The sequence below is a fragment of the Thalassophryne amazonica genome, chromosome 19, assembly GCF_902500255.1.
Source record: "Thalassophryne amazonica chromosome 19, fThaAma1.1, whole genome shotgun sequence".
Taxonomy (NCBI): Eukaryota; Metazoa; Chordata; class Actinopteri; order Batrachoidiformes; family Batrachoididae; genus Thalassophryne; species Thalassophryne amazonica.
In genome coordinates this window covers 1,366,786-1,387,034 of record NC_047121.1, presented here as the reverse complement: position 1 = coordinate 1,387,034, position 20,249 = coordinate 1,366,786, and the positions used below count along the sequence as shown (strand labels likewise).

Sequence of the window (20,249 nt, the reverse complement as noted above, 5' to 3'; positions counted from 1 at the left end):
CTATTTAAGCATAAAAATTCAAAAAGAAAAAATAATATAGCACCTTCAATTGCACCACAGACTAAAACAGTTAAATGTGGTCTATTAAACATTAGGTCTCTTTCTTCTAAGTCCCTGTTGGTAAATGATATAATAATTGATCAACGTATTGATTTATTCTGCCTAACAGAAACTTGGTTACAGCAGGATGAATATGTTAGTTTAAATGAGTCAACACCCCCGAGTCACACTAACTGTCAGAATGCTCGTAGCACGGGCCGGGGCGGAGGATTAGCAGCAATCTTCCATTCCAGCTTATTAATTAATCAAAAACCTAGACAGAGCTTTAATTCATTTGAAAGCTTGTCTCTTAGTCTTGTCCATCCAAATTGGAAGTCCCAAAAAACAGTTTTATTTGTTATTATCTATCGTCCACCTGGTCGTTACTGTGAGTTTCTCTGTGAATTTTCAGACCTTTTGTCTGACTTAGTGCTTAGCTCAGATAAGATAATTATAGTGGGCGATTTTAACATCCACACAGATGCTGAGAATGACAGCCTCAACACTGCATTTAATCTATTATTAGACTCTATCGGCTTTGCTCAAAAAGTAAATGAGTCCACCCACCACTTTAATCATATTTTAGATCTTGTTCTGACTTATGGTATGGAAATAGAAGACTTAACAGTATTCCCTGAAAACTCCCTTTTGTCTGATCATTTTTTAATAACATTTACATTTACCCTGATGGACTACCCTGCAGTGGGGAATAAGTTTCATTACACTAGAAGTCTTTCAGAAAGCGCTGTAACTAGGTTTAAGGATATGATTCCTTCTTTATGTTCTCTAATGTCATATACCAACACAGAGCAGAGTAGCTACCTAAACTCTGTAAGGGAGTTAGAGTATCTTGTCAATAGTTTTACATCCTCATTGAAGACAACTTTGGATGCTGTAGCTCCTCTGAAGAAGAGAGCTTTAAATCAGAAGTGTCTGACTCCGTGGTATAACTCACAAACTCGTAGCTTAAAGCAGATATCCCGTAAGTTGGAGAGGAAATGGCGTCTCACTAATTTAGAAGATCTTCACTTAGCCTGGAAAAAGAGTTTGTTGCTCTATAAGAAAGCCCTTCGTGAAGCTAGGACATCTTTCTACTCATCACTAATTGAAGAAAATAAGAACAACCCCAGGTTTCTTTTCAGCACTGTAGCCAGGCTGACAAAGAGTCAGAGCTCTATTGAGCTGAGTATTCCATTAACTTTAACTAGTAATGACTTCATGACTTTCTTTGCTAACAAAATTTTGACTATTAGAGAAAAAATTACTCATAACCATCCCAAAGATGTATCGTTATCTTTGGCTGCTTTCAGTGATGCCGGTATTTGGTTAGACTCTTTCTCTCCGATTGTTCTGTCTGAGTTATTTTCATTAGTTACTTCATCCAAACCATCAACATGCTTATTAGACCCCATTCCTGCCAGGCTGCTCAAGGAAGTCCTACCATTATTTAATGCTTCAATCTTAAATATGATCAATCTATCTTTGTTAGTTGGTTATGTACCACAGGCCTTTAAGGTGGCAGTAATTAAACCATTACTTAAAAAGCCATCACTTGACCCAGCTATCTTAGCTAATTATAGGCCAATCTCCAACCTTCCTTTTCTCTCAAAGATTATTGAGAGGGTAGTTGTAAAACAGCTAACTGATCACCTGCAGAGGAATGGTCTATTTGAAGAGTTTCAGTCAGGTTTTAGAATTCATCATAGTACAGAAACAGCATTAGTGAAGGTTACAAATGATCTTCTTATGGCTTCGGACAGTGGACTTATCTCTGTGCTTGTTCTGTTGGACCTCAGTGCTGCTTTTGATACTGTTGACCATAAAATTTTATTACAGAGATTAGAGCATGTCATAGGTATTAAAGGCATTGCGCTGCGGTGGTTTGAATCATATTTGTCTAATAGATTACAGTTTGTTCATGTAAATGGGGAATCTTCTTCACAGACTAAAGTTAATTATGGAGTTCCACAAGGTTCTGTGCTAGGACCAATTTTATTCACTTTATACATGCTTCCCTTGGGCAGTATTATTAGACGGTATTGCTTAAATTTTCATTGTTACGCAGATGATACCCAGCTTTATCTATCCATGAAGCCAGAGGATACGCACCAATTAGCTAAACTGCAGGATTGTCTTACAGACATAAAGACATGGATGACCTCTAATTTCCTGCTTTTAAACTCAGATAAAACTGAAGTTATTGTACTTGGCCCCACAAATCTTAGAAGCATGGTGTCTAACCAGATCGTTACTCTGGATGGCATTTCCCTGATCTCTAGTAATACTGTGAGAAATCTTGGAGTTATTTTGATCAGGATATGTCATTCAAAGCGCATATTAAACAAATATGTAGGACTGCCTTTTTGCATTTACGCAATATCTCTAAAATCAGAAAGGTCTTGTCTCAGAGTGATGCTGAAAAACTAATTCATGCATTTGTTTCCTCTAGGCTGGACTATTGTAATTCATTATTATCAGGTTGTCCTAAAAGTTCCCTAAAAAGCCTTCAGTTGGTTCAGAATGCTGCAGCTAGAGTACTGACGGGGACTAGCAGGAGAGAGCATATCTCACCCGTGTTGGCCTCCCTTCATTGGCTTCCTGTTAATGCTAGAATAGAATTTAAAATTCTTCTTCTTACTTATAAGGTTTGAATAATCAGGTCCCATCTTATCTTAGGGACCTCATAGTACCATATTACCCCATTAGAGCGCTTCGCTCTCAGACTGCGGGCTTACTTGTAGTTCCTAGGGTTTGTAAGAGTAGAATGGGAGGCAGAGCCTTCAGCTTTCAGGCTCCTCTCCTGTGGAACCAGCTCCCAATTCAGATCAGGGAGACAGATACCCTCTCTACTTTTAAGATTAGGCTTAAAACTTTCCTTTTCGCTAAGGCTTATAGTTAGGGCTGGATCGGGTGACCCTGGACCATCCCTTGGTTATGTTGCTTTAGACGTAGACTGTGTTTCATAATTATTGTATGGCCTTGCCTTGCAATGTGGAGCGCCTTGGGGCAACTGTTCGTTGTGATTTGGCGCTATACAAGAAAAAAGTTGATTGATTGATTGATCTGATCCATATTGCAGATTTAACGGATATTTGATTGTAACACTAAAAATCCCATTTTGAACTATATTTTGTATTATATTTTTTCTATTTTAAGCAACTTCAACAAGACTTTGACCTTGAAAGTTTTTTCCAAGGTAAAACTTTGTGGAATTGTGATGGACTGGTATCACAATTGCTGGTGGAGGTTTGCGCTCTATGAGCGCAGTGCTCTAGTTCCCATATATGCTGCTTTGAAATATATGCTACAGGACACACAAGTTAAAAATAATCCAATTTATAGTCTGGAAAACATGGTACTTACAGTCTCTGAAAACAGGTCATTTGTAAAAAATGTCTAATTCCTAACTGCCTCACGTGATATTTTTAAACCCCTTGAATTAAAACCATGAGAAGAACATCTTGATTGTTTCACTGACCTCCACTGCAGTTGTTTGCCTCAAGAGGAAACATTACAAAAATTAGCTGAAGAGTTTTGCTGGTGATATGGACACATTTATTTTACTTATTCTGATTTCCTAAGGAACTGCTTTATGACATCACAAAGGTGCACTGACAGCCTTCTGGCATACTGTTGGGCTTTAGCTGCAGCAGAGCGTTCTCTACTCGAAAAAACCAAACCAAACCAAAACGAGAAGGTGAATCCAGCAGCCGGCACACCACCTACCTGAACTTGGCCGTTTCTGGTTCCATCTCCAGCAGCTCTCTAACCGGAGAACGTGGCACATTGGCAGAAAACTTCTCTACATGTGGAGAGTGTGATGGACATAAAGGTTAGTTTCTGCACAGATGGCAGACAGGTCAAAGGTTTCTGGTGGCACTGAAGGCCGTGCTGACCTATAAGTGGTCTCATCATTGGATAATAGACCTGCCACACCGTCTCCAGAGACATCCTGCTGTCCATGTATACTGCTCCAGCCAGCGACTCAAAGATGTCCCCCATTGCCTTTGGCACTTCGATGTCCTCTTCCTTCTCTTCATCTTCCTCAGAGCGTCGCAGCTGGGAGCAGAAGCACACACACTGTTAGGCACACACATAGACCCCGTGTGGAGGTACACACACACATACAACCCAAAAACAGCCGTCTGAAGGTCTGTGCTCAGCTACTCATCAGGACTGTCCACACACAGGGCAACACCACAGCCAGTGTTCAGTCCCTGTGACCGAGCCAGGCGCCGGAACAAGGACCGCAGCAATGACGGTTAGATGATGAGCCGCGGCGGCCCTGATTAGGAAACAAAGGAAACGGACAAACGGACACTGGATTTCAGGCTCCATGTAAGTCACAAAGAAGTGGACAAGTCTTTTCTTCCTTAGACGAGTCTGGATGGACGGCCACAGGCCAAAACCAGACTAACATTCTACACAAGAAATAAAATTTAAAAATCATTAACTGATTCTGCGTCAGAGTGATTTATCAAACTGTAGCGAACTGGTCAATTTCACTGGTGGTCCAAAACAAAGACAGCGTGGACCAAACACGGTCTGCGGACCAGACGTTAGGAAGCTCTGGTTGAGAGAGACAGAGAGGAGGAAAAGTCTCCTCCAGCTACAAAATCCTTCCTGTGGATTTGTGGCCGAGTTATTTGGGTTTTAGAAGGAAGCTGCTGCTCAACAATCAGACACCAAAACTTTAGTTCTCTGTTTCTGTGCAGACACCATCTGTCTGTGTGTCTGTCTGTCCGTCCGTGTCTGTGGGTCTGTATGTTTGTCCGTGTCTGTGGGTCTGTATGTTTGTCCGTGTCTGTGGGTCTGTCTGTCTGTTTGTCCGTGGGTCTGTCTGTATGTTTGCCCGTGTCTGTGGGTCTGTATGTTTGTCCGTGTCTGTATGTTTGTCCGTGTCTGTCCGTGTGTCTGTCTGTATGTCTGCCCGTGGGTCTGTCTGTATGTTTGTCCGTGTCTGTGGGTCTGTCTGTATGTCTGCCCGTGGGTCTGTCTGTATGTTTGTCCGTGTCTGTGGGTCTGTCTGTATGTCTGCCCGTGGGTCTGTCTGTATGTTTGTCCGTGTCTGTGGGTCTGTCTGTATGTCTGCCCGTGGGTCTGTCTGTGTGTTTGTCCGTGTCTGTGGGTCTGTCTGTATGTCTGCCCGTGTGTCTGTCTGTATGTTTGTCCGTGTCTGTGGGTCTGTCTGTATGTCTGCCCGTGGGTCTGTCTGTATGTTTGTCCGTGTCTGTGGGTCTGTCTGTATGTCTGCCCGTGGGTCTGTCTGTATGTTTGTCCGTGTCTGTGGGTCTGTCTGTATGTCTGCCCGTGGGTCTGTCTGTATGTTTGTCCGTGTCTGTGGGTCTGTCTGTATGTCTGCCCGTGGGTCTGTCTGTATGTCTGTCGGTGTCTGTGGGTCTGTCTGTATGTCTGCCCGTGTCTGTGGGTCTGTCTGTATGTTTGTCCGTGTCTGTGGGTCTGTCTGTATGTCTGCCCGTGTGTCTGTATGTTTGTCCGTGTCTGTGGGTCTGTCTGTATGTCTGTGGGTCTGTCTGTATGTTTGTCCGTGTCTGTGGGTCTGTCTGTATGTCTGTTTATCCGTGTGTCTGTCTGTATGTCTGTCGGAGTCTGTGGGTCTGTCTGTATGTCTGCCCGTGTCTGTGGGTCTGTCTGTATGTTTGTCCGTGTCTGTGGGTCTGTCTGTATGTCTGCCCGTGTCTGTGGGTCTGTCTGTATGTTTGTCCGTGTCTGTGGGTCTGTCTGTATGTCTGCCCGTGTGTCTGTATGTTTGTCCGTGTCTGTGGGTCTGTCTGTATGTCTGTGGGTCTGTCTGTATGTTTGTCCGTGTCTGTGGGTCTGTCTGAATGTCTGCCCGTGTCTGTGGGTCTGTCTGTATGTCTGCCCGTGTGTCTGTATGTTTGTCCGTGTCTGTGTGTCTGTATGTTTGTCCGTGTCTGTGGGTCTGTCTGTGTCTGTCCGTGTGTCTGTCTGTGTGTTTGTCTGTCCGTCCGTGTGTCTGTCTGCGTGTGTGTATGTCTGCGTGTCTGTCTGTCTGCGTGTCTGTCTGTCTGCGTGTGTGTATGCCTGCGTGTTTGTCTGTCTGCGTGTGTGTATGTCTGCGTGTTTGTCTGTCTGTGTGTGTGTATGTCTGCGTGTTTGTCTGTCTGTGTGTGTGTATGTCTGCGTGTTTGTCTGTCTGTGTGTGTGTATGTCTGCGTGTTTGTCTGTCTGTCTGTCTGCGTGTCTGCCTGCCTGTCTGTCTGCGTGTCTGCCTGCCTGTCTGTCTGTCCGTCCGTGTGTCTGTGGGCCTGTCCGTGTGTCTGTCTGCGTGTGTGTATGTCTGTCTGTCTGTCTGCGTGTGTGTATGTCTGTCTGTCTGTCTATGTGTTTATCTGTCTGTCTGTCCGTGTGTCTGTCTGTGTATTTATCTGTCTGCCTGTCTGTGTGTGTGTATGTGTGTGAGTGAGACGAACACAGTTGCTTCCTTTTCCTCCTCATTAATCCAGCAGCCACGAAGCCTCCAGCAGGGGGCAGACATATCTATGGGGTTTTACACAGGCAGAGTGTTGTGGTGCACCGAGTTGGAGCGCACTGTGAGCACAGTTTGTCCGAGGCACAATTAAAAGGGAAAACGCTCCAGATGAGAACAGATGTTGTGTTGCATGTTTTCTGCAGATTTCAGACCGTCAGTGAGTCAGCAGTTTAACAGAGTTCCTTTATTATCACAACGCACCTTCCTGTTTCTAATGACGCTAACACAAGTGCAAAGCACATGAGTGCAGCACAGCCAGTGTGCACGTGCATGACGGTGAGGTGCACATCAGTGTTTTATCTTCTACGGTGCTGGAGTGTGAACAAACACTGGAGTGAGTCACGCAGATGAACCAACACTGGGACAGGCGGTGGAAGCATGGGGGCGGAGCCAGACGGAACACGCACTGATTTGGTGACGCGTGTTTAATTGATCCAATCACAATTAATTAAAAAAAATACCTTAATCAGGTGGCAATTTGATGACGATCAGAACAGGACATCCTTGACTGAAATACAACAAACACTTTTGGAGTCGTTGCACTGACGGGCGGACGGACAGCGTGACTCTACATTACCCCCCCCACCCCAGAGAAACAGCAACAGGTTTCTTCAATCCGATCTTATAAACAGTCAAACATGAGATAACTTTGACTGAAGAGAAGCAGCCACATGACTGGAGTTCACATTTTGACTTTGTCCACCTGAAGGAGAACGAAGAGCTACTTCCACGCAAATTAAACCTGAGTGCATTTTCATCACAGAAGAAGCTGATGGTACAACGGTCAGGCAGCGTTGTACTTGGCGATGAGTTAACAACAGAAACAGATTGAAATGACAAACACTGTATTTTTCCTGCAGATGTTTTGTTGAGCAGTGGAAGTCCAGTGGAGTGGAAGAAGCTCACCTCAGAGTCCATGCCCTGCATCTCGTTCTTCTCCAGCTGAAACTGGACAAAGTCATCAATAACATGGAAAAGCTCAGGAGAGATGGCCTTGAAGTACTTGTGGTAGTCATATTTGACGGCCAAAGAGGCAAAGATGGTGTTGTTGACAAGCGCTGATCGCAGGTCAGTTAACACACCAGGTGAGTGCTGCCGAGGGTCTTCATAAAGGTGCTTTGTTATGAGGTAGTCTAGAATTGCATCTCCAAGGAACTCCAGCCGCTGGTAACAATCTAAGAAAGGAAACAATTAACAGAGCAATGCAGTCAGATATAGGGGTATGGATAGGGATCAAGGGTCAAGATACCTTAACTTCCACGAAACATAAAGGCTCAAAATCCTGACTAATGGGCCTTTCACAATGGAAGCGGCAGCCCGATGCATCAATGCCTCCAAACGCATCAGTGACATCAAGACGCGTCGTTTTGGAAGCGGAAAGGGGGGGGGGATTGCTACATCACATGCTGGCTGTTTCCACAACCTGATAAAAGCTGAGCAATCGCCATCTTGGTTTTGCATCTGTAGAACCACGAAAAGCTTTAAAAAAACAGCAGAATGATTCTCCCATCACCCTGCTGGGAGAAGCTTTTTTTCAGCTACTTTTTGGAGTGACGCCAAGCCGAGGGAGGACAGGCAACTTGGTGGGGTATTGATTGAACCGCGACAGCAGGCAGACCCACACGGAGGGGCGGGAGTTCAGGCTTCATCCCTGGGCAGAGCGAGGCAGGCAGCCGGGGTGATGGAGCAGACTGACCCAATCTGAAATTCCTCACTTTTGGATACATACAAACACCCAGTTTGACCAACTGAGCTTAGTTCTGCAGATTACTGGAGGTGAGAATAATTTAAAAATAAAACGCGACATTTATTGTACTGCTGAAGTTGCTTGGCTAACGTTAGCTTAGCTTTTTAGTACAGTTGAGCTGAGTGAACACTAAGTTGTAAATGATTCAGTCTATTTTTACCAAATAAAGCTAAAGCTTTTTTTGTTACCTGCGAGAGCACAAAAAGCTCAACTTTAAATAACATTGATATTTTGGGGCGTTATCTGAGGTTTTTCCATTTTTTATATCTAACTGTTTAGTGTTTATATTTTAAGATTTTTTTTTTTTTTATTGTAATCAGGAACATTTGCTGTGCAGGCAACCTAAATTCAGACGCACTTCAAAAACCTCCAGTGATGAGCTGAACACCATCATGTCCAGTCAGAAGAAAACATCTCTGCTCTTCAAAATGGGACAAAAGTGTCCTCAAAAACTCCACCAGAGGTCAAAGTTGCAGAAGAGACCTTCAGCTGGTCCTGAGAATCCAGCAAACCAACACCTGCTTCTAAATAAAAGGTTCTTTAAACAGCAACTACTTTATTATTTTTTTAAAAACAGTTTCATTTTATATTTTAACATTAAATGAATGGATCATTAAAAATGTCCATGAAATCAAAGTGCAGTGAAAAGGCATTTGCACAGGTAGAAGCCCCGCCCCTACTGTACACAATTTTAAAACAATCACAATCACTAGTCAAATTCATATTTTAGAAATGACTCTGTCTTGATCACAACATTAAAGGCGAGAAAGAAGAAATCCTACTTTACAATCACACTGCAGTCATTTGTATTTACACTGTCTGTTTTTCTGGTTTGAAATGAGATATGAATAATCTACCAGACTTAAAAATGTACATATTTCCATACTATTTTATTGGTCTAAAAATAAATGTCCAAGTATGTTAAACAAGAAATCATCTAATCTGAAATAACAGGTAATTTATGGTTTTTAATGTACAGATGAAGAAAGGTTTCTGAAGAATCTTTTATTTTTTTTTAACTATTTTAATTACAAGCGTTCTAATGTAAGCTTTTATTTAACAGTAATCAAATTCATTTTGAGGTAAAAAAAAAATGGTATAAATGAGCAGTTCTGTGACACGTTTCTGCCACTGATGTGTATATAAGACAGTGTTTTACACAGATCAGTGGTTTCTGCACTGCAGTCTTCCATGTTTTAGCCTGATGCCTCGTTTCTATTGGACAGCTCGAAGCTATGTCACAGTGCACAACAGCGAAAGTTGGATTGGGCTTAACTTTGACCGCGGCAGCTGACAAGCAGCAATGCACGCTACTGGCAGAAGCGTCGCTTTAGCTCAGTTTTTGACGCGATGCTTCTGCCACCTCAGTAAAGCGACGCGTCTCACTGATAAAATAATCCTTTTTAGACCGATTCGTGACACCTCTGCCGCGGCTGATGCCTCTGGTGTGAAAGCCCCTTAACACCTTTGAAGCATTCAGCTCCAAATGTACCTCATATCTAACACACACACACACACAGGCAGACACACACACGCACACACATGGTGTTGTTATGGTAGGAGGCGCGGGTGGGGGATCTGACCTGTTACGGTGTTGTAATGGTAGGAGGCGCGGGTGGGGGATCTGACCTGTTACGGTGTTGTAATGGTAGGAGGAGCGGGTGGGGGATCTGACCTGTTACGGTGTTGTAATGGTAGGAGGCGCGGGTGGGGGATCTGACCTGTTACGGTGTTGTAATGGTAGGAGGAGCGGGTGGGGGATCTGACCTGTTACGGTGTTGTAATGGTAGGAGGAGCGGGTGGGGGATCTGACCTGTTACGGTGTTGTAATGGTAGGAGGCGCGGGTGGGGGATCTGACCTGTTACGGTGTTGTAATGGTAGGAGGAGCGGGTGGGGGATCTGACCTGTTACGGTGTTGTAATGGTAGGAGGTGCGGGTGGGGGATCTGACCTGTTACGGTGTTGTAATGGTAGGAGGCGCGGGTGGGGGATCTGACCTGTTACGGTGTTGTAATGGTAGGAGGCGTGGGTGAAGGCTTGCAGCAGATAAGCCTTGTTCTGGAAGGTGTAGTTGATCTTTTTCTCAAAGTTCTCAAAGCCGGAGATGAGGTGATTGAGAGTTCGCTCTGCGTCTGGATGGTCCAGCATGCAGCGGGGCGGGATCTTCAGCCAGCCGTAGGTCATGTCATTGGCTGAGATCTGACAGTTTTCCCCAGTTGCTTCTGTTAGGTTCCCTCTTTCCAATGGCAGCACCTGTTACAATGAGCCAAGCAGTCACAGTCAGAATCGGTTCACTTCCTTCTTCACTGAGTGAGGCTCAGAGAGCGCATTCACAGATAGCTGTCATGTTAAGATGAAACCTTCATACCACAAACAGGTGGTGCTCACCTTAAGACCCAGTGAGCAGAGGAACATCTGGGCAGCTCTCTCTCCACAGCTGGTAAGGTAGCACCCGAGCAGAGCCTCCACACAGTCAGCGATACTCTTGTCAGCGATGCACTGCTCAGTGTGGAGATCATAGGAGATGGTCTGCTTTCCCAGCTCTGCACCACAGCTCTCCTCTGAGGGATTCCAAAAACCCACCACAAAGTCATCGTCCTCGCCAGCTTTGCTGGGGTCCAGGTAGCACATGGCATCCCAGGAGCTGTAGTCAAATTCCTCAGTTGAAGACCCACTGGGTACCTGGTCTGAGGGATAGTGGTTTGTGTTGTTATGAAGGGGCTTCCTGGGGACTTTCCATTCATAAGGTAAGTCTTGACCAGGGGTGGAGCCAGAGGTGGGTGTGAGAGAAGGTGAAAATCCGCTGAGGGAGATCTTTTTACCAAACGCGCCGGATCCCAGCAGCATGTTATCAATGAATTTGATGTGCTCATTGTAATACTCAAGGTCATCCTCCATGTTGACTTCATCCTTTGGCTCATCCTTCAACATCAACTCACCATCCTCGTCTACATCCTCACCATCATCATCATACTCATCGCAGTCATTCCCAGACTGCCCGTTGCTCACAAGGTCCACTTTGGCCTGAAGAACGAACACATTAGCAGAGAAATGAGCAACTACAGCAAAGAGACTACTGTCCACCTTTGACAACTGTCCACCTTTGACTACTGTCCACCTTTGACTACTGTCCACCTTTGACTACTGTCCACCTTTCAATTCAAGTTCAATTCAGGTTTATTTATATAACAACTTTAAAAACAACTGCAGTTGACCAAAGTGCTTCACAGTAGCAGCATTACAATAACTGTAAAATATTTACAAGGAGAAAGGAATAATAAATCTAAAAATACAGAACAAAATAGCAAACCAAGGCATACAGCACTTAGCTAGTGTTGAAAGCCAGGGAGAAGAGGTGAGTATTCAGTCTAGACTTGAACTGTCTTACAGACTCTGAGGACCTGACAGACAGGGGAAGACAATTCCAGAGTCGGAGCGCTGCCACAGAAAAGGTTCTATCACCTCTGGATTTAAGTCTGGCTTTAGGGACGGCCAGGAGGAGCTGATCAGCTGACCTCAGAGCTCTAGGTGGAGTGTACGGCTGCAGGAGCTCACTCAGATATGTTGGGGCTATACAGTGCAAGCACTTAAAAGCAATCAGCAGAGCCTTTGACTACTGTCACTGTTATTGTGATTCAAAACAAATGTGTGACTTTTTATCATACTGTTGCCCTGGAGTGTTAGCCCAGGACCTCCCAAAGGTCAGTTTGGAGTGTCAGACATTACAGCTCGGGACTCCAGCAAGGTCAGTCCCATTCATCCCCTCTCCTCTCCTCCTTTCTGTTCTCTATCTCTGCTCTGACCTTCAAAGTCCCAGCTTCACCAGACTGTGAATTCTTCAAATTAAGATTTGAATTAACCATGGCACTGATCAGCTGGTCTCTCAACGTTATTGACACCATTTTTTCGACAAGAAAATCAGGGCTGGGGGACCCTGCGTGCCCTGATGGAACCTACCCAGCGATGCCTGGGAGAAATGGCGCATGTCATGCTTGTCTCCACTCTCTGTGGAAGACGTGGAGGATTTATTTCTATTCGCTTTTATGGTGGGAGGTTTGGCGCCGATTGGTTTGTGCGCTGCCCTGATCCACAGGAATATTAGCAAGACGACTGCTTCCAGAATCTTGCCCCCTCATCTAAGGCTGTCATGATTAGGAATTTCTGGAGACAATTAATTGTCAGGCAAATAATTGCAATTGACGATTGTATTGTCTATTTTTTTCCCCTTTTTTTCCCTTCTTTATATTCTACTATCGTAGTATGATTACACAAGTCTGGAAGAACGTTTGGCTTGTGTGAGTGACGAAACTGGGAATAGTGCAACATTTTTATCGTCATTTTACATATAGTCCCAATTTTTTCTGATTTGTGGTTGTTTCTGTAGAATTTCTGAAATTACAGAACTGCTATAAAGAAAAGTGTGAACATTTTATTGTGTTTTAAAACTTTGTGGAGAAAACACCAAACTCTTATACAGAAGGAAAAACACCTGGACCCTGAACCATCCCTTAGTTATTCTGCTATAGACTTAGACTGCTGGGGGGTTCCCATGATGCACTGAGTGTTTCTTTCTCTTTTGGCTCTGTATGCACCACTCTGCATTTAATCATTAGTGATCGATCTCTGCTCCCCTCCACAGCATGTCTTTTTCCTGGTTCTCTCCCTCAGCCCCAACCAGTCCCAGCAGAAGACTGCCCCTCCCTGAGCCTGGTTCTGCTGGAGGTTTCTTCCTGTTAAAAGGGAGTTTTTCCTTCCCACTGTAGCCAAGTGCTTGCTCACAGGGGGTCGTTTTGACCGTTGGGGTTTTACATGATTATTGTATGGCCTTGCCTTACAATTTAAAGCGTCTTGGGGCAACTGTTTGTTGTGATTTGGCGCTATATAAAAAAATTGATTGAATTGATTGAATATGCTCTCTCCTTCTAGTCCCTGTCAGTACTCTAGCTGCAGCATTTTGAATTAACTGAAGGCTTTTCAGGGAACTTTTAGGACAACCTGATAATAATGAATTACAATAGTCCAGCCTAGAGGAAATAAATGCATGAATTAGTTTTTCACTCTGTCTCACTCTGAGACAAGACCTTTCTAATTTTAGAGATATTGCGTAAATGCAAAAAAGCAGTCCTACATATTTGTTTAATATGCACTTTGAATGACATATCCTGATCAAAAATGACACCAAGATTTCTCACAGTATTACTAGAGGTCAGGGTAATGCCATCCAGAGTAAGGATCTGGTTAGACACCATGTTTCTAAGATTTGTGGGGCCAAGTACAATAACTTCAGTTTTATCTGAGTTTAAAAGCAGGAAATTAGAGGTCATCCATGTCTTTATGTCTGTAAGACAATCCTGCAGTTTAGCTAACTGGTGTGTGTCCTCTGGCTTCATGGATAGATAAAGCTGGGCATCATCTGCGTAACAATGAAAATTTAAGCAATGCTGTCTAATAATACTGCCTAAGGGAAGCATGTATAAAGTGAATAAAATTGGTCCTAGCACAGAACCTTGTGGAACTCCATAATTAACCTTAGTCTGTGAAGAAGATTCCCCATTTACATGAACAAACTGTAATCTATTAGATAAATATGATTCAAACCACCGCAGTGCCTTTACTACCTATGTCATGCTCTAATCTCTGTAATAAAATTTTATGGTCAACAGTATCAAAAGCAGCACTGAGGTCTAACAGAACAAGCACAGAGATGAATCCACTGTCTGAGGCCATAAGAAGATCATTTGTAACCTTCACTAATGCTGTTTCTGTACTATGATGAATTCTAAAACCTGACTGAAACTCTTCAAATAGACCATTCCTCTGCAGATGATCAGTTAGCTGTTTTACAACTACCCTTTCAAGAATTTTTGAGAGAAAAGGAAGGTTGGAGATTGGCCTATAATTAGCTAAGATAGCTGGGTCAAGTGATGGCTTTTTAAGTAATGGTTTAATTACTGCCACCTTAAAAGCCTGTGGTACATAGCCAACTAATAAAGCTAGATTGATCATATTTAAGATTGAAGCATTAAATAATGGTAGGGCTTCCTTGAGCAGCCTGATAGGAATGGGGTCTAATAGACATGTTGATGGTTTGGATGAAGTAACTAATGAAAATAACTCAGACAGAACAATCTGAGAGAAAGAGTCTAACCAAATACCGGCATCACTGAAAGCAGCCAAAGATAACGATACGTCTTTGGGATGGTTATGAGTAATTTTTTCTCTAACAGTTAAAATTTTATTAGCAAAGAAAGTCATGAAGTCATTACTAGTTAACGTTAAAGGAATACTCGGCTCAATAGAGCTCTGACTCTTTGTCAGCCTGGCTACAGTGCTGAAAAGAAACCTGGGGTTGTTCTTATTTTCTTCAATTAGTGATGAGTAGAAAGATGTCCTAGCTTTACGGAGGGCTTTTTATAGAGCAACAGACTCTTTTTCCAGGCTAAGTGAAGATCTTCTAAATTAGTGAGACGCCATTTCCTCTCCAACTTACGGGTTATCTGCTTTAAGCTGCGAGTTTGTGAGTTATACCACGGAGTCAGGCACTTCTGATTTAAAGCTCTCTTTTTCAGAGGAGCTACAGCATCCAAAGTTGTCTTCAATGAGGATGTAAAACTATTGACGAGATACTCTATCTCACTTACAGAGTTTAGGTAGCTACTCTGCACTGTGTTGGTATATGGCATTAGAGAACATAAAGAAGGAATCATATCCTTAAACCTAGTTACAGCGCTTTCTGAAAGACTTCTAGTGTAATGAAACTTATTCCCCACTGCTGGGTAGTCCATCAGAGTAAATGTAAATGTTATTAAGAAATGATCAGACAGAAGGGAGTTTTCAGGGAATACTGTTAAGTCTTCAATTTCCATACCATAAGTCAGAACAAGATCTAAGATATGATTAAAGTGGTGGGTGGACTCATTTACATTTTGAGCAAAGCCAACTGAGTCTAATAATAGATTAAATGCAGTGTTGAGGCTGTCATTCTCAGCATCTGTGTGGATGTTAAAATCGCCCACTATAATTATCTTATCTGAGCTAAGCACTAAGTCAGACAAAAGGTCTGAAAATTCACAGAGAAACTCACAGTAACGACCAGGTGGACGATAGATAACAACAAATAAAACTGTTTTTTGGGACTTCCAATTTGGATGGACAAGACTAAGAGTCAAGCTTTCAAATGAATTAAAGCTCTGTCTGGGTTTTTGATTAATTAATAAGCTGGAATGGAAGATTGCTGCTAATCCTCCACCTCGGCCCGTGCTACGAGCATTCTGACAGTTAGTGTGACTCGGGGGTGTTGACTCATTTAAACTAACATATTCATCCTGCTGTAACCAGGTTTCTGTAAGGCAGAATAAATCAATATGTTGATCAATTATTATATCATTTACCAACAGGGACTTAGAAGAGAGAGACCTAATGTTTAATAGACCACATTTAACTGTTTTAGTCTGTGGTGCAGTTGAAGGTGCTATATTATTTTTTCTTTTTGAATTTTTATGCTTAAATAGATTTTTGCTGGTTATTGGTGGTCTGGGAGCAGGCACTGTCTCTACGGGGATGGGGTAATGAGGGGATGGCAGGGGGAGAGAAGCTGCAGAGAGGTGTGTAAGACTACAACTCTGCTTCCTGGTCCCAACCCTGGATAGTCACGGTTTGGAGGATTTAAGAAAATTGGCCAGATTTCTAGAAATGAGAGCTGCTCCATCCAAAGTGGGATGGATGCCATCTCTCCTAACAAGACCAGGTTTTCCCCAGAAGCTTTGCCAATTATCTATGAAGCCCACCTCATTTTTTGGACACCACTCAGACAGCCAGCAATTCAAGGAGAGCATGCGGCTAAACATGTCACTCCCGGTCCGATTGGGGAGGGGCCCAGAGAACACTACAGAGTCCGACATTGTTTTTGCAAAGTTACACACCGATTCAATGTTAATTTTAGTGACCTCCGGTTGGCGTAACCGGGTGTCATTACTGCCGACGTGAATTACAATCTTACCAAATTTACGCTTAGCCTTTGCCAGCAGTTTCAAATTTCCTTCAATGTCGCCTGCTCTGGCCCCCGGAAGACAATTGACTATGGTTGCTGGTGTCGCTAACGTCACATTTCTCAAAACAGAGTCACCAATAACCAGAGTTTGATCCTCGGTGGGTGTGTCGCAGAGTGGGGAAAAACAGAAATGTGAACGGGTTGGCGGTGTACACGGGGCTTCTGTTTAGAACTACGCTTCCTCCTCACAGTCACCCAGTCGGCCTGCTTTCCCGGCTGCTCGGGATCTGCCAGAGGGAAACTAACGGCGGCTAAGCTACCTTGGTCCGCACCGACTACAGGGGCCTGGCTAGCTGTAGAATTTTCCACGGTGCGGAGCCGAGTCTCCAATTCGCCCAGCCTGGCCTCCAAAGCTATGAATAAGCTACACTTATTACAAGTACCATTACTGCTAAAGGAGGCCGAGGAATAACTTAACATTTCACACCCAGAGCAGAAAAGTGCGGGAGAGACAGGAGAAGCCGCCATGCTAAACCGGCTAAGAGCTAGTAGCTGCGCTAATCTAGCGGATTCCTAAAAACACACAAAGTGAGTAATGTGTAAATAATTTAGAGGTGATTCAGCAGAGGGAGTGCTTTAGTTAAGGCACGTGAAGATTACACTGTGAAACAAATCATTATCTAGGTAACTAGATCAATCTAACTGCGCAGATTAAACGGCTAACAGATACAGCAAAACACCGCTGTGCTCCGGAACAGGAAGTGATACAATACCGCAGTGAGAGCCAACCACCAGTAGAGGTAAGGCATCACTGCACAGCTTCTCCACAGCGGGTTTTTTAACCCGTGTATGCGTAATTTTTGCTCAGTTCATTTATATATTCTCATTTTTTAAGGATGTTTGACCGTTTATTTCATCTCATGATCTCATAAATTCAGTATACGAAGCGCACATGTTGTGAACAGGATGGTGCCATCAGAACCGCACGTGTAGAGAAAGTACAGAGTGAAGGCAGCTCCACGGTTTTAACATGTTCACTCGGGTTAAAATCTTCTCTCTCTGCTCCGCACTCACTGTCTCACGTGATGGTTCACAGCAGAACGTAACATCTCGTGCCTCCGTTCAGGAATCTTCCTCCCTTGCAGTCTGCAGTGAGTTTACTCCGCGGGTGCACGCGCACACACACACACCTCCTTCAGTAAACCGCATTTTAAACGGCTTTGAACAAGACGGCTGCTGTTTTAATCGGCCTTCTTATCCAAAATTTGAACATCCAAATGACGGCAGGACGGCTCGCTGCCTAAAACTATGAATTGAGAGAAAATCAAAGACTTAAATAAAATAAATGACTCATCGACTACTAAAATTAGTTGTTAACAATTTTAATCATCGACATAGTCATGACTAGTCGGAGGCAGCCCGACAAAACTGAAATGCATCCACAGCGGTGTCGTGGTACATGGTTTTGGAACCAGAACCTCCTCACACTCCATGTTATTATCCGAGCCTCGCTAACCATCCGACCAAGACGAGAGGGAAACGGAGTGAGTGACAGCGAGCTGCGTGCGACTGCTGCTGCAACACGCTGACATCAGATTCTGAGTTGTTTTATGCAACTTGCTTCTTGAAATTGGTCATTGCCTCTACTGGTGGTTGGCTCTCACTGCGGTATTGTATCACTTCCTGTTCCGGAGCACAGCGGTGTTTTTCTGTATCTGTTAGCTGTTTAATCTGCGCAGTTAGATTGATCTAGTTATCTAGATTACGATTTGTTTCCCAGTGTAATCTTTACGTGCCTTAACTAAAGCACTCCTTCTGCTGAATCACCTCTAAATTATTTACACATTATTCACTTTGCGTGTTTTTAGGAATCCGCTAGCTTAGCGTAGCTACTAGCTCTTAGCCGATTTAGCATGGCGGCTTCTCCTGTCTCTCCCGCACTTTTCTGCTCTGGGTGTGAAATGTTTAGTTATTCCTCGACCTCCTTTAGCAGTAACGGTACTTGTAATAAGTGTAGCTTATTCATAGCTTTGGAGGCCAGGCTGGGCGAATTGGAGACTCGGCTCCGCACCGTGGAAAATTCTACAGCTAGCCAGGCCCCTGTAGTCGGTGCGGACCAAGGTAGCTTAGCCGCCGTTAGTTACCCCCTGGCAGATCCTGAGCAGCCGAGAAAGCAGGCTGACTGGGTGACTGTGAGGAGGAAGCGTAGTTCTAAACAGAAGCCCTGTGTACACCGCCAACCCGTTCACATCTCTAACCGTTTTTCCCCACTCGACGACACACCCGCCGAGGATCAAACTCTGGTTATTGGCGACTCTGTTTTGCGAAATGTGAAGTTAGCGACACCAGCAACCATAGTCAATTGTCTTCCGGGGACCAGAGCAGGCGACATTGAAGGAAATTTGAAACTGCTGGCTAAGGCTAAGCGTAAATTTGGTAAGATTGTAATTCACGTCGGCAGTAATGACACCCGGTTACGCCAATCGGAGGTCACTAAAATTAACATTAAATCGGTGTGTAATTTTGCAAAAACAATGTCGGACTCTGTAGTTTTCTCTGGGCCCCTCCCCAATCGGACTGGGAGTGACATGTTTAGCCGCATGTTCTCCTTGAATTGCTGGCTGTCTGAGTGGTGTCCAAAAAATGAGGTGGGCTTCATAGATAATTGGCAAAGCTTCTGGGGAAAACCTGGTCTTGTTAGGAGAGACGGCATCCATCCCACTTTGGATGGAGCAGCTCTCATTTCTAGAAATCTGGCCAATTTTCTTAAATCCTCCAAACAGTGACTATCCAGGGTTGGGACCAGGAAGCAGAGTTGTAGTCTTACACACCTCTCTGCAGCTTCTCTCCCCCTGCCATCCCCTCATTACCCCATCCCCGTAGAGACGGTGCCTGCTCCCAGACCACCAATAACCAGCAAAAATCTATTTAAGCATAAAAATTCAAAAAGAAAAAATAATATAGCACCTTCAACTGCACCACAGACTAAAACAGTTAAATGTGGTCTATTAAACATTAGGTCTCTCTCTTCTAAGTCCCTGTTGGTAAATGATATAATAATTGATCAACATATTGATTTATTCTGCCTTACAGAAACCTGGTTACAGCAGGATGAATATGTTAGTTTAAATGAGTCAACACCCCCGAGTCACATTAACTGTCAGAATGCTCGTAGCACGTCCCGGGGCGGAGGATTAGCAGCAATCTTCCATTCCAGCTTATTAATTAATCAAAAACCTAGACAGAGCTTTAATTCATTTGAAAGCTTGTCTCTTAGTCTTGTCCATCCAAATTGGAAGTCCCAAAAACCAGTTTTATTTGTTATTATCTATCGTCCACCTGGTCGTTACTGTGAGTTTCTCTGTGAATTTTCAGACCTTTTGTCTGACTTAGTGCTTAGCTCAGATAAGATAATTATTGTGGGCGATTTTAACATCCACACAGATGCTGAGAATGACAGCCTCAACACTGCATTTAATCTATTATTAGACTCTATTGGCTTTGCTCAAAAAGTAAATGAGTCCACCCACCACTTTAATCATATCTTAGATCTTGTTCTGACTTATGGTATGGAAATAGAAGACTTAACAGTATTCCCTGAAAACTCCCTTCTGTCTGATCATTTCTTAATAACATTTACATTTACTCTGATGGACTACCCAGCAGTGGGGAATAAGTTTCATTACACTAGAAGTCTTTCAGAAAGCGCTGTAACTACGTTTAAGGATATGATTCCTTCTTTATGTTCTCTAATGCCATATACCAACACAGTGCAGAGTAGCTACCTAAACTCTGTAAGTGAGATAGAGTATCTCGTCAATAGTTTTACATCCTCATTGAAGACAACTTTGGATGCTGTAGCTCCTCTAAAAAAGAGAGCTTTAAATCAGAAGTGCCTGACTCCGTGGTATAACTCACAAACTCGTAGCTTAAAGCAGATAACCCGTAAGTTGGAGAGG

General features: G+C 43.7%; 1 protein-coding gene across 1 annotated transcript in view; it reads right to left on the bottom strand.

The window, feature by feature from the left end:
* dicer1 (dicer 1, ribonuclease type III) overlaps positions 1-20,249 on the bottom strand; it is a 154,189-nt gene that overhangs the window by 18,761 nt on the left and 115,179 nt on the right. The window contains exons 23-27 of the mRNA XM_034195024.1: positions 10,689-11,324; positions 10,298-10,553; positions 7,460-7,728; positions 3,936-4,098; positions 3,766-3,841 (exon numbers count right to left, since the gene is read on the bottom strand). Coding sequence (XP_034050915.1) covers positions 3,766-3,841; positions 3,936-4,098; positions 7,460-7,728; positions 10,298-10,553; positions 10,689-11,324 — 1,400 coding nt within the window. The remainder of the gene's footprint in view (positions 1-3,765; positions 3,842-3,935; positions 4,099-7,459; positions 7,729-10,297; positions 10,554-10,688; positions 11,325-20,249) is intronic.